The following is a 15,334-nucleotide window of genomic DNA, read 5'->3' on the forward strand; positions in this document are numbered from 1 at the left end:
TTAAGTTTGTCACAAACTATGCTATAACTATAAGTTGGTTTTTTGACTTTAATGTGACCTAAATAGAACAAGCACCTAGAAACTAGCAGTCACCACTCCAACAATTTTTTAAAATTTGAAAATTTCTTTCAAAAACACTTCATTGGTAGGTTTGTTTGTATAACCCTGAAAATTTGTATAAATGGTTATCAAGATAACATAATTTGAAGCAAGCCACATTTGATTATTCAATTTAACATAATTTACAGGGAATCAATCAGTCTTCAGTAGCTTCTCTTTCTTTTCTTTTTATTTATTTTTTCAGTGACTCACTCAATGTACTCAATATCCACATTTTGGGATGGTTGATGCATCAACTCAAATCCTTCTTCATTCTGTGATTGTATTTGTATATCCTGCCAAGCAGTAAACCAAGTCACCGACACTTAGAAAAACAATCAAATTCATAGGAAAAGTGAAACAGTGGCAAGGCATGGTGTGCCATTATCCCTTTGTTTCAAAACCAAATCATAAGGATCACAACATGATGACAAGGATGATTCAATACCTGTGTATTTGTTAGATGATGTGTTGGCTGATCTTGGGCGATTGAGTAGGCTTGGGGTTGAGACATTTGGTAATAGGGCTCTTTGAGATCAAATTTGCCGGACAATGTCTGGACTATTCCTCCTTGTCCAGCACCAGCGCCCCAACTTTTAGCTATTTAAGTTCATTTACCACTAATTAGATCATTTAAAGAATCCTATTAACAAACAAATACAACTGAACTAGTTAGATCATGAACACTAACTTGTCATCGTTAAGTTAATAGAATAACTCTGAGCATTGTGTGCAATCATGTGGAGTCGGCCTGTAATTTCTTGTCCTGGCATGACATAAAGTGGCTGAGAGAGGATGCAATGCAGCTGATACCAGTGGGTTGTAGGCGCACCAGGAGCTGTGCTCAGCCACCATAGTACAGTACTGTAGAACGAGGAATTAACAATGGTTGAGAGAGAGAGAGAGAGAGAACATTATTAATCAAACATCAAATGATCACCTCCCATCAAACAATACATCAAACCAACACGCCAACCCATGAATTCTAGTACCCACAGGGGCTTTGAATTTCAATGGAGCAGCAATTTCATACAACTCTTCCTGCAGAATGAAAAATATACGACAATCATCAAGCTTTATTTCATACTTAAATACAATTCAACATGGATATATTACAGCCTCTATGGACTATGAAAGAACAATTGCTGTCCTAATAAAGAAACAAGTAATTTTTTATAAATACTATAACAAGTATTGTGGTTGGCAAGTGATAGTTCTTATTTAGACAGTTAACTATAACTTTATAGAAGTGAAGTTAATCTAATGAGATATTGCTGGAGCCACCAATAGACTAGGATCAAAAGCATCCACCACTGGCTGTACAGAAAGTAAAGGAGGGAGAGCGACAAAGAGATCATTAGAGGTCACCATGATAATAACAGAAAAACCAACATAATTACTGTCAATAAACATGACAGACAGAAGTGTATGCAGAGTGTAACGCCCTCAAAAAAATAACATTAAACCCATCAAATAAGACATGCATTGATATGTAAAAGTTCCACATTCTTCCATTTATCAGAATTCCATTACATGCGTGTTACATGTTAACAACAAAAGCAAATGCCCTATGGGCTTACAGCTTTCCAAGTTAACACTTGGTTACAACAAAAGAGTACTAACTCATTTACACATTAAGCCCTTGGCTTGAATTTACATGTAACACATCAAAAAGTAAAACGACAAAAGTATGTCCGCCTCTAGCCTCCCAAGCTATGTCCTTGGAGGTGGCATGCTACCTGTACCTGAAAATGATATTCCCATATAGGGTGAGCCACAGCCCAGTAGAAATACACTAAACCAACCATGAACAATGACTAAAAGATTAGCAATTGATAGATGGCCAACACTGATACATTCACATAAATCACATATTTATGTCATACGACTTATGAGTCCAAGTTACTTTTCATTTTCCCTTTTTCAACAGATAGGCATATAAGCTCTATCCACATTTTCAACAGATATGTATAAAAACTATATCCCACATTCACAGATAAGCATATAAGCTATATCCACATTCTCAACAGATATGTATAACAACAATATCCACATTCACAGATAAGCATATAAGCTATATCCACACTTCACAAAGATAAGCATATGAGCTCTATCTTCACTTCTCTAGACAAGCATATGAGTTGTATCTACGGAGTTCATCCCCTATCTTCTCCCAATACTATCCGGTTTAGAGGTACATCCCCCATCTTCCCTTAAACCACGGAGTACATCCCCCATCTCCTCCTCTACACATAACATATACAAACACATTGGTTCTATATACAATCACTCAATACATACAGTTAATGTATTCTATCAACCGTCAAATTCCATGACACATTCCATTGATTAGTTTCCGTTTGCCTAATCATCATGCATTGTCTACAACAATCACGACTATCCTCCACCGATAGCCCAAAGCAGTTATCTCTAAACAGAAAATAAATGCACAATGGATATTCAATCAACATTTCATTTCCTCATTTCTCACAATTAATTATCCCAATTAATCAAACAATGTAATTAGGTCATTATCCATAATTGACATTTCAACCCTTAGGTCCCATTTTCACCAATGATTCAACATTTATTCCATTTCTCTATGCCAAACATGCATCTAGGTTTATTATGAATAAAACCCCAACTTTTGTAAAATAACACAAAAGCCCCAAACTTTCACCGAATTACCAAACCAACCCCAACATCTCAAAATACTAAAATTTAAAGACAAAATCCACAGAGAGGAGTAGGATATCCCTACCTCGAAGTTTGAGCCAAAAAGGAGATGAAGAATCGAAGATCAACGTGCTCCAAATCCAAACTTTTTCAAATTAAGTAGAAGCTCTCAACGCCCTCTATCTTTTTAACAAAGGCCCTAGGCTAGATTCACACTCTAGGGAGATCAAATCTTAGAGAGAGAGTAAGTTTAGAGAGAGAGAGTCTCGGATCTTGGGTTTGAAAGAAAAAGAAAGTGAAAAACTGATGTTCAAAAACGCTACTGTCCGCTGATATAAAACACGCTCGCTCGAGCGAAGCCTTTGTCGCTCGAGCAACCAGACACAGAAAACTCTCGCTTGAGCCAAGAAGTTCTCGCTCGAGCCAAAAACTCAGAAGTGCGCTCGAGCAAAAGAATGCTCGCTCGAGCCAACAACTCAAACCCTCAGGTCTGCAACCAGAAGCACGCTCGAGCGACAGACTTCTCGCTCGAGCGAAGAACAAACCAGACCGCTCGAGCGAAGAAAACTCGATCGAGCCAAGAAATGCAACTCTCAGGTCCAGAACCAGACGCAATCGTTCGCTCGAGCAAAGCCACTCTGGCTCGATCCACCAGACACGAACTCAACTCTCGCTCGAGCGACCAACTCCTCGCTCGAGCGAAGGTCCAAAAATCTGGGCAGCAGCACTAGGCTCCCAAACACAACCAACCTGTAACAAACCGGCCCAACACATCCTATAACTCAATATACAAAGTAAAGAGGATGCCAATAAGATAATAAACAACTACCAACATCCACGGACACATGTCCGGATCACTGTACAACAAGGGTAAACCCGGGATCGCTATAACCTCCCCCCCTTAAAGAATTTCATCCCCGAAATTAAACACAAGTTTTCAAAAACAAGTTTTTCTCCATTTTAATCAATGTTACATTTTAACATTCAACAATTCGACCCATTACCGGTCATCCCATCCCTTTAACAAGAGGCATTTCACAATATGTAAACAACATATGTACTTTCAACATGCATCAACATTACGCATTATCTTTCCAATTTCAACAATATATTCAACATATATAGTGTTACATTCAACTTCCATATGAGGCAAGTTCCAAAACATACTTCCAATAAACCAAAACATTTTCAATGTTTCACAACTTAAGACATATATAAAAGCTCTTAAGTTCAACAATAGTTCAAAATTTAAATACAGGATTACATATCAACAAACAAGTCCGGATATTTTTCGCGGACTTCCAACTCACGTTCCCAAGTGGCTTCCTCCACTCCGTGATGTTTCCACAAGACTTTCACCAAAGGAATAGTCTTGCCACGCAGGACCTGATCCCGCCTATCCAAGACCCAAACCGGTCTCTCCTCATACGAGGCATCCTCACCTATCTCTAAATCGGTCCAATCCAACACATGTGATGGATCTGGCTCATACTTCCGAAGCATACTCACATGAAACACGTCATGCACTCCGGACAACTGCGGTGGTAAGGCTAACCGATAAGCAACCTCGCCAATCCTCTCAAGGATCTCAAAAGGACCAATAAATCGAGGGGATAACTTCCCACTCTTCCCAAACCTCATCAAGCCTCGCCTAGGTGATATCTTCAGAAAGACATGATCACCTACCTCAAACGCCAAAGGTCTCCTCCTACGGTCGGCATAACTCTTTTGTCGACTTTGGGCTGTAACAAGCCTCCTACGGATAAGCTCAACTTTCTCCGTTGTCTCCCTAACCAACTCCGGACCCAACAAAGGTGCATCACCCACCTCGGCCCAACAAACTGGAGACCTACATGGTCGGCCATACAAGGCCTCAAACGGTGCCATACCGATGCTAGACTGAAAACTATTGTTGTAGGCAAACTCTACCAAGGGTAAGTGCCTCTCCCACGTCCCACTGAAGTCCAGGACACAACCCCAAAGCATATCCTCGAGGATCTGAATAGTACGCTCGGACTGCCTGTCAGTCTGAGGATGATAGGCCGTACTAAAGGTCAACTTAGTGCCCAAGGCACTCTGCAAGCTCTGCCACAACCTAGCAGTAAAACGAGGATCTCTATCTGAGACGATCGTCACTGGGACCCCGTGCAATCTCACTATGTCCCGAATATACAAGTCGGCTAGATGATCTACCAAATCTCTCACGCGCATAGGAATAAAATGCGCCGACTTAGTCAACCGGTCTACAACCACCCAAATAGCATCACTACCCCGCTGAGTCCTCGGAAGACCTACAACGAAGTCCATAGTGACATGCTCCCACTTCCACTCGGCAATAGGCAAAGGTTGCAACAAACCCGCTGGCCTCTGATGCTCGGCCTTCACTTGCTGGCAAGTAAGGCACTTCGATACGAAAACAGCCACATCTCTCTTCATACCCCGCCACCAAAACTAGCGACCCAAATCCTGATACATCTTAGTACCTCCCGGATGCACCGCAAGGCGCGAATGATGAAACTCTCGGAGTACTTCCTCACGGCAAGACTCCGGTACAAACAAACGGTCTCGGTATCTCACACTCAGGTCGGGATACACCGTCAAACCCTTCTCAACTTTCCCACTGGAGATCTCCTCTCGGAGGGATTCTACCTCAAGGTCACCTCTCTGTGCCTCTAACACTCTAGTCACAAGTGTAGGCTGCGCAACAACAGAAAACAAGGCCGCAGCCTCAACAGATTCGCCCAGTAGCAAATCAAACTCGCCAAGTGCTCCTAACATCTCCCATTCCCGGATGGCTGTACAAGCTACATCACTAATGGACTTCCTACTAAGGGCATCGGCCACAACATTGGCCTTTCCCGGATGATAGTGCAACTCAAAATCATAATCCTCAATGAACTCCATCCATCTCCTCTGCCTCAGATTCAAGTCTCTCTGTGTAAACAGATACTTCAAACTCTTGTGGTCCGAGAATACCTCGAACTTCTCACCATAAAGGTAGTGCCTCCAGATTTTCAAGGCAAAGATTACTACTGCTAACTCTAGGTCGTGTGTGGGGTAATTCTTCTCGTGTATTTTCAACTGACGTGAGCCATAAGCTACCACTTTCCCCTCTTGCATCAACACACAACCCAAACCCTCTCGTGAGGCATCACAATAAACCGCATAACCCAACCCTCTCTCCGGAATAATCAACACCGGAGCGGTGGTCAATCTAACTTTCAGCTCTTGGAACGACTTTTCACAAGTCTCACTCCACACAAACTTGACTCCCTTCCGAGTCAGTCTAGTCAACGGTGCCGCTAACCTGGAGAAATCTTTCACAAATCGACGGTAATACCCAGCTAATCCCAGAAAACTGCGGATCTCAAACACACTCTTAGGCTGTGCCCAATCTTGCACTGCCTCAACCTTGGATGTATCAATAGACACCCCTTCCCCGGATACCACGTGGCCTAAGAATTTGACTTCCCTCAGCCAGAACTCACACTTCCCAAACTTGGCATACAGCCTATGGGCTCTAAGTAACTCAAGCACCACTCTCAAGTGTTCCTCGTGCTCCTCCTCAGTAGGCGAATAGATAAGGATGTCGTCCACAAAAACGACTACAACCCGATCCAAGAATTCCCGGAAGATCCGGTTCATCAAGTCCATAAAGACTTCCGGTGCATTGGTAAGCCCGAATGGCATCACCAGAAACTCATAATGGCCATACCGCGTACGGAATGCCGTCTTAGGAACATCCTCCTCCCTGACCCTCAACTGGTGGTAACCCGATCTCAAGTCTATCTTAGAGAAACAACGGGAACCCTTCAACTGGTCAAACAGGTCATCTATACGGGGCATAGGGTACTTATTCTTAACCGTATCCCGATTCAACTTCCGGTAGTCAATACACAATCTCAAGGCACCATCTTTCTTTTTAACGAAGAGGGTCGGTGCTCCCCACGGCGAAACACTAGGGCGAACAAAGCCCTTATCTAGCAATTCCTGGAGCTGAACTTTCAACTCAACCAACTCTGCTGGAGCAAAACGGTAAGGTGCCATAGAAATCGGCGTTGTGCCAGACACTAAATCAATAGAGAACTCTATCTCTCGGTGAGGTGGCAAATTAACAAGGTCTTCGGAAAAAACATCCGAATACTCACAAACCACCCTTGGCAACACAAGCTGGGTCTCACCACTCTCACCACTCTCAAAGCTAGCAAGTAGACCACTAAGCTCACTTCGCCCTCGCGAATCATACCCCGGTGGCAAAACACTACCAACCCGGTCTCCCAAGAAATGGAACCACTCCCCGCTCAAGGTACATAACGTGACCCTCTGGCGGTAGCAATCGATAACAGCCCGGTATGACGATAGCCAGTCCATACCCAAAATAACATCAAAACCCTTCATGGGCATGACAACAAACGGAAAAGGAAGCCTATAGTCGGCGACCTCTATATCACATCCTCTAACACCCTATTTCAGGATCAACTCACCACCCAAAGGCGATACCACACAAATAGGAGATGCTAACTGTGCTAACTCCAATTCCAAAACAGATGCAAATGCAGCAGATACAAAAGAATGAGATGCACCTGTGTCAATCAACACACTAGCAACCGAGTTGCAAAACAGAAAAGTACCTCTCACTACCGATGGAGCCGGTACTAAATCCTGCGCGGTAACAGCATACACGCGCCCCGTAGACCCCTGGTCTACCTGCTCACCCCTCGGAGCAAAAGACTGCTGCACAGACTGGGATGACGAAGCTCCCGGATTGGCCCTCGAGGCCTGGACAGACTGAGCTGGCTGAAAACCCTGCGTCTGCCTAGAACCAGACGCTCCCGAAGTGGCACTCAACTGCGGGCAAAACCTCTTCAGGTGCCCAGGCTGTCCACACTGATAACAAGACAAGGGCTGCCCCCTGCCCAAACTCTGACTCTGCGGTCTAGCTGAAGAAGAAGCAGCTCTCTGACCCCCACCCTTCTGCGGGCAAACAGAAACCTTGTGACCCAGCTGGCCACACTTGTAACAAGCAAACTCCCCCTGATTGCCTCTCCCCGAGCCTGCACTCGGCACTGGAAAGATCGATCTAGAAACTGCTCCCTGAGACTGCTGAGGGTTATAACCCCTCTGTCTCCTGTCATCACCCTGACCATCCTGGCTCCTCTTGGAGCCCCTCTGTTCTTCCTCCTCTTCCTGCATCATAATTTCCATATGAGCAGCAGCATCTACCAGGTGCCTATACTCTCAAATGTAAGACCCACCAACTCTCAACTTGAGGCCCCACCTCAATTTCCGCTCAAACTCATAGCAACGGCGTTCCTCAGACGCCACTAGTTCCGGTGCAAACCTGGACAGACTGGTAAAAGTAGCCTCAAACTCGGCCACTGACAAGCCCTGCTGTTTAAGCCGGCTAAACTGATCCCTCAGCTTCTTCCTAGCTGCTGCAGACAAAAACCTCTCCTGAAAAGCATTCACAAACGCCTCCCAAGTACCACCAACACGAGCCTTCTCGTACTTCCACCATTGACCCGCATCTCCCTTCAGTTGGAAGGATGCCAAGGTCACTTTCAGTGCTCCGTCCTCGATGCCAAGCATCTCGAACATCTTACTCATTTGCTCTAGCCACTCATCAGCCTTCAGTGGCTCCTTCGGATCCCCGATAAACTCATCCGGATTAGACCGGAAAAACTCCCTCTTCAAGAAAGAAGGCCCTGCCTCAGCTGCCTGATTCCCAGCTCTAAGAATACCCAAAGCTCCTGCTATCTCTCTGGCCAAGGCACCCATGGCCTGCTGACCCACTGGCTCGGCCACATTGGCCTGGCCAACTCCCTCCTGCACTGCCGGAATCTCACCCGGTAACGGTACTTCCTGCCTCGCAGGTCTACCACGCCTAGCACCTCTTCCTCGCCCTAACATCCTAATAAAGGTAACACAGAACATTAGCACATTCACAAATGTTCCGAAACTAAACACCCACGTCCTAGTGCATGGACAACTGTAATTCACTCCACGTAAGCACATAAACACATAAGCACTTACGAATTTCATTTCCGGATAATGATAGTCCCGAGGCGTTACTAGAGTTCCGGTTAGAAATAACATTGATCAAGTGCTTTTCCAACAAGACTCCCAGAAACCCAAGGATCCAATCAACATCCTAGAAACTAAATCCCATACCCACATAGTCACATAAGCATGTTATCAATTAAGCACATAGCATATGATACTACATCTAAGTCTCTATCAAGCGAGACAAACCCATTGTGATCCTAATCACTTCCCACGTACCCAAAGTATTCGAACCCGGTACGCTCTGATACCAAGTTGTAACGCCCTCAAAAAAATAACATTAAACCCATCAAATAAGACATGCATTGATATGTAAAAGTTCCACATTCTTTCATTTATCAGAATTCCATTACATACGTGTTACATGTTAACAACAAAAGCAAATGCCCTATGGGCTTACAACTTTCCAAGTTAACACTTGGTTACAACAAAAGAGTACTAACTCATTTACACATTAAGCCCTTGGCTTGAATTTACATGTAACACATCAAAAAGTAAAACGACAAAAGTATGTCCGCCTCTAGCCTCCCAAGCTATGTCCTTGGAGGTGGCATGCTACCTGTACCTGAAAATGATATTCCCATATAGGGTGAGCCACAGCCCAGTAGAAATACACTAAACCAACCATGAACAATGACTAAAAGATTAGCAATTGATAGATGGCCAACACTGATACATTCACATAAATCACATATTTATGTCATACGACTTATGAGTCCAAGTTACTTTTCATTTTCCCTTTTTCAACAGATAGGCATATAAGCTCTATCCACATTTTCAACAGATATGTATAAAAACTATATCCCACATTCACAGATAAGCATATAAGCTATATCCACATTCTCAACAGATATGTATAACAACAATATCCACATTCACAGATAAGCATATAAGCTATATCCACACTTCACAAAGATAAGCATATGAGCTCTATCTTCACTTCTCTAGACAAGCATATGAGTTGTATCTACGGAGTTCATCCCCTATCTTCTCCCAATACTATCCGGTTTAGAGGTACATCCCCCATCTTCCCCTAAACCGCGGAGTACATCCCCCATCTCCTCCTCTACACATAACATATACAAACACATTGGTTCTATATACAATCACTCAATACATACAGTTAATGTATTCTATCAACCGTCAAATTCCATGACACATTCCATTGATTAGTTTCCGTTTGCCTAATCATTATGCATTGTCTACAACAATCACGACTATCCTCCACCGATAGCCCAAAGCAGTTATCTCTAAACAGAAAATAAATGCACAATGGATATTCAATCAACATTTCATTTCCTCATTTCTCACAATTAATTATCCCAATTAATCAAACAATGTAATTAGGTCATTATCCATAATTGACATTTCAACCCTTAGGTCCCATTTTCACCAATGATTCAACATTTATTCCATTTCTCTATGCCAAACATGCATCTAGGTTTATTATGAATAAAACCCCAACTTTTGTAAAATAACACAAAAGCCCCAAACTTTCACCGAATTACCAAACCAACCCCAACATCTCAAAATACTAAAATTTAAAGACAAAATCCATAGAGAGGAGTAGGATATCCCTACCTCGAAGTTTGAGCCAAAAAGGAGATGAAGAATCGAAGATCAACGTGCTCCAAATCCAAATTTTTTCAGATTAAGTAGAAGCTCTCAACGCCCTCTATCTTTTTAACAAAGGCCCTAGGCTAGATTCACACTCTAGGGAGATCAAATCTTAGAGAGAGAGTAAGTTTAGAGAGAGAGAGTCTCGGATCTAGGGTTTGAAAGAAAAAGAAAGTGAAAAACTGATGTTCAAAAACGCTACTGTCCGCTGATATAAAGCACGCTCGCTCGAGCGAAGCCTTTGTCGCTCGAGCGACCAGACACAGAAAACTCTCGCTCGAGCCAAAAACTCAGAAGTGCGCTCGAGCGAAAGAATGCTCGCTCGAGCCAACAACTCAAACCCTCAGGTCTGCAACCAGAAGCACGCTCGAGCGACAGACTTCTCGCTCGAGCGAAGAACAAACCAGACCGCTCGAGCGAAGAAAACTCGCTCGAGCCAAGAAATGCAACTCTCAGGTCCAGAACCAGACGCAATCGCTCGCTCGAGCGAAGCCACTCTGGCTTGATCCACCAGACACAAACTCAACTCTCGCTCAAGCGACCAACTCCTCGCTCCAGCGAAGGTCCAAAAATCTGGGCAGCAGCACTAGGCTCCCAAACACAACCAACCTGTAACAAACCTGCCCAACACATCCTATAACTCAATATACAAAGTAAAGAGGATGCCAACAAGATAATAAACAACTACCAACATCCACGGACACATGTCCGGATCACTGTACAACAAGGGTAAACTCGGGATCGCTATACAGAGACACATTGTACTCGAAAGTTTCAAGAACCATTGAACAATGCTTTACCATCAAGTTGATGGTAACCATGGAGTGCACACACACACACACATTGTACTTGAAAGTTTCAAGAACCTTTCAACAATGCTTTCCTGCCAACACATTTATAATATGAGTGTTCAAATTGACCTAATTCAATTCATATGTGGAAGCTGCAAGCAGCTTTTTTCTGTCATTGACTGTATCAGGAATTACCACACTTAACAATGTGATTGTTCACAGTTTCTACTTTCAACTAGAATCCCTTAAATGTTTCTCCTAATTTTTTCTTTCTACACAGACAACATCATCCACATCATGGTCTAACTCTTCTAATGAAGGACAAATAACAGATTCTTCCAAAATGACACACTTCAATGAACATTGAACTGCCACAAATAAAATCATCTCAAACAAGCCTTGGGACCATCTGCTTGAGTTATGATATCTTAAATAATGTCATTTCGATATGTTTGAAAAGATTTTGAGGGTGGCAATCCAAAGGGCGGGCTACCTTTCATAAAAAAAAATCTCACAGGGAATAATTCATGCTAGTGGATTTAATTATTAGTTATTTCAGTGTTAACAAGAGAATGAAATTTATTGACGTTCTAGAAGGTACACATTCTTCAAAATTGCTTACAATCTAAGATTATAGATAATCTGAATTAGATGTGCATGGACAAAATCTCCACTGCTTGGTAAAGAAGACACTCTTACAAATGGGATCAAAACTCATAAGCTCGGTGTGTACCCATAAGAAAAATTAACATTCTTCAAATGATTGCTACTTACGGCTATCCCAACTTTAACCAAACAAAGCCTTTAGTCCCATCAAATGAGGTCGGCTACATGAATCCTTCTTCTCTACTCCCAACTTCATTAATCAAAATACCCTTTCAGAGCTTTTAAATGGTGATGTTATTCTTCATGGTGATTTTGTATAATAAGAAAATTTTGCATCACATACAAAAGATGTAACTTCAAAGAACTAACCTCAACAAACCAAACTCTATGTATCAACAACTAAATTATCAAAGGAAAAGATCAAGAACAGGTTCAACAAATAAGATGCATTATAATGCACTTGTAGACATTGAAAGCCAAGCATAATAAGAAAACTGCGACACCATCTTAAAAATTCAATAATATTTGTAGTATTGCAAAGTAAGACGGACCTGAGAAAAGTACCCTTGGAAAGCAGATCCATATAAAGGTGTTAGATCAACCTCATAATAACATCGCTGCTGCCAAAAGAGGGCCTGCGTAGATAAGAGTAAAAAATATTAGACCACTGTCATTGCCAAAAAAACCAAAACACAACAAAAAACAAGTTTTGATGGAAGTAAGAAATAAACAATATAAAGCAAATGGATGCATTTAGGAACAAGTGACCAAACAAAAATAAACTGATTCTAAAACAGAGGACAAAATTTTCCTAGTGAAGATATTATCTTCATTAAATAAGAGCACAATAACAAAGGGCAAAAGCAGTGATATAATTCAATGTATCTTACCCAAAATTACAAATAATTCAATGACTTAATATTGTTTTTAGTCCCCTTTTTGCTTGTTTAATTGCTCAAGTAAAATAACAGCACAAAAAATTCCTGATTTTTTGATCCAGGACTTTGTCCTAGTAAAATGCAGCGTGCACTACAATTTGCATACAAATAGGTGTAAGACTAATTCGATCACTATTTAATTGGATAGATTCCAAAAGGTCAGCTTACATTTAAAAACTGATTTTTTTTTTTTTTTTGATAAAAAATAATTAAAAAAAAATACTGAAATTGAATTCTTTTGACAAGAAATAGGAGGGGAAAATCACCTACAATTGAGGTCGAGCAAATTTCACAAATTATTCTTAACCTTCACTTAATCACATGGGACATGATAGTGATTAGCCCTACAGTTGCTTCAACTCATTTGACTTACCTTATTTGCAATCTCAACATACAAATATTCATCACTGAACGGTGCCATATGTATTCTGCAAGAGCAACCAACCTTAAACATCAAAACCCAAACAAATGACACAAAACAAAGCACACACATATTAATCTTTGCAACAAATATGATAAAACACAGTGAAACAAATATATGTAGGCACTCCTAGGGACCCTTGCTACACTTTGGGTTCAGTCAACCCCAAGCCCACTATATACCTAAGCCGCTAACAAATAAATAAATAAACAACACCTACGCTCCCACTTATAGCCCATAGTGAAAATTTAAAAACTGTTCCTGACATAAATATCAAAGAAAAACACAAAAACAACAATAATTAACATACTTAACAACCTATGCAAGGTGTAAAGCTAGAATCCTGACAACTAACATGGTTGCTTTTGAATTGAGTTTCTTCCATCTCTTATAGAATTTCCCATATGTTCCGTGCATGATATTTGCACCATAACGCAAGCAGAAAAGTCAAAGCACATTAGTTCACAGAGGGAAGTCAAGCTAGTAACTGAAAGTCTTTTAATTTAATACAGGAGATTAAGGGAGTACGACAATGAGAACCATTAAACATTTTTCCATGGTATTGTGTGGGTACAAAAATCATTAAGATCATAGAAAATAAGACATGTACAATCACCTTCCAATCGTAGGAAACATCTTTCCGTTAGGAACAAGGAACAGATCCCTTGCAATTACATAGGTCTCCAGCATTCTTTCATTGACTAACAAGGTCCATAAAGGAAGAAAAAAGGATTCTAAATGAGACTTCATTTTGTGGATGAAAAACAATAGATAATCTCCCCATCACTATTAATAGAATAGATTGTCCAACATGCAAATTGGGCAAGGTTGCCATTCTAAAATACCACAATGAGTCACTTTTTTAATAGATATCTTTCCCAATTTTCACTTGTGTCCAAGCATATGCTAATTTCATTCCAATTCTATAATGTTACAAAAGTGTCTCCATTACTTAACCAAAAAAGAGGGTTAAAAACACACACACACTTTGTAACATAACGTTGATGGTGTGACTAAATTGCATAGCAATAATAATAAAAAAAACAACCATGGCATTATATGTTTAATATCACAGAAAATGCCATAGTTAACTAGAATTTATCAATTGCACACATGCCATTATAAGCTTACCCATTGGCTCCGAGATCAAAATATCTGCTTTCTCGGGCAATTCAACTTCTTCAACTTTACCCTTGACTACCTATAATTTAAGTGAAAACATGCCCCCAAAAAGAATAAGAAACAATGTACTAGCTCCATTAACATTTAAACTGAAATGTAAGAAAACAAAAAATTGCACCGTAATTCTTTGAGCCAACAATGGGTTCCCAGCAATAAGTTTGCGAGCATATTCTACCATTTCAGATGCTTCCACTGCATAAACATGTTTAGCACCAGCCTGATATGAGAAAAAAAGTGAGGCAAAAAAAAGAGAGGATGGAGTTGGGATAGAATTCTAGAAGACCAACAAACAAGGATAAATCTATTATGTCAGCATATTTTCATGCACAAACACAGACAAAACTTAGGCAATCTGAGCGGCAAATAACGACAGAATACTGCTACTAGCACCAACATCCACACCCACACGACCCACAAAATCAGTGCAATTCTCAATGACTGCAGCATAATAAGTTTCTGAAACAAGCATGTTTATCATGTCACACACATGCACCTTGTGATCTATAACTACTCGGTATAGACATGCATTTCTTTACAATTAAGGAAAACACAATTGTTTGACAAGATACAAAGCATTTTACCAGCAGCACAATGGCACATATACCTATAACAAAGAATTTTTAATTACAAACACAGAAGGCAAACACCTACAACAAGAAGCAATTTTCTAGTACTTGTTGATCATTGGCGGATAAACACACTATTTTTTTTTGGTAAATTGACACATGCTAGGCACGCGTCATCTTTCTGAAAACACTTTTGGTTGCCAAAAATAAAAAGTAAATTTTTGTTTTTCATTCGGCGACTAAATAATTTTAGTAGCCAAAAGTAACTACACAGCGACTAAAATAAATAGTTGGTCATTGAAAACAAGTTTTTGGCTACCAAACTTTTGGTCGCCAAAGATAAAAAGTAAATTTTTGTTTTTCATTCGGCGACTA

General features: G+C 41.0%; 1 protein-coding gene and 1 pseudogene across 1 annotated transcript; both read right to left on the bottom strand.

The window, feature by feature from the left end:
- The window catches only part of LOC145797438 (protein PSK SIMULATOR 2-like), a 185,248-nt pseudogene that overhangs the window by 90,751 nt on the left and 79,163 nt on the right, over positions 1-15,334 (bottom strand).
- LOC114269117 (putative histone-arginine methyltransferase 1.3) lies at positions 203-14,664 on the bottom strand. Its single transcript, XM_082883195.1, has 8 exons — positions 14,512-14,664; positions 14,343-14,412; positions 13,164-13,218; positions 12,404-12,487; positions 1,040-1,140; positions 791-963; positions 548-699; positions 203-395 (listed from the first exon to the last, which is right to left on the bottom strand). Exons 3-8 carry the CDS (start codon positions 13,209-13,211, stop codon positions 309-311), a joined length of 645 nt encoding a protein of 214 aa, XP_082739321.1. The 5' UTR covers positions 13,212-13,218; positions 14,343-14,412; positions 14,512-14,664; the 3' UTR covers positions 203-308.

This window comes from Camellia sinensis, chromosome 8 (assembly GCF_055761805.1).
Source record: "Camellia sinensis isolate YWXY chromosome 8, ASM5576180v1, whole genome shotgun sequence".
In the NCBI taxonomy this organism is placed as follows: Eukaryota; Viridiplantae; Streptophyta; class Magnoliopsida; order Ericales; family Theaceae; genus Camellia; species Camellia sinensis.

Excerpts from the sequence above, each read along its gene's own strand:
- LOC114269117 (XM_082883195.1), bottom strand. The coding sequence starts at position 13,211 with ATGGCACCGTTCAGTGATGAATATTTGTATGTTGAGATTGCAAATAAG. Across the intron at positions 1,141-12,403 it reads TCCAAGGGTACTTTTCTCAG|GAAGAGTTGTATGAAATTGC; the intron begins GTCCGTCTTACT and ends TTCATTCTGCAG. Across the intron at positions 700-790 it reads TATTAACTTAACGATGACAA|CTAAAAGTTGGGGCGCTGGT; the intron begins GTTAGTGTTCAT and ends GAACTTAAATAG.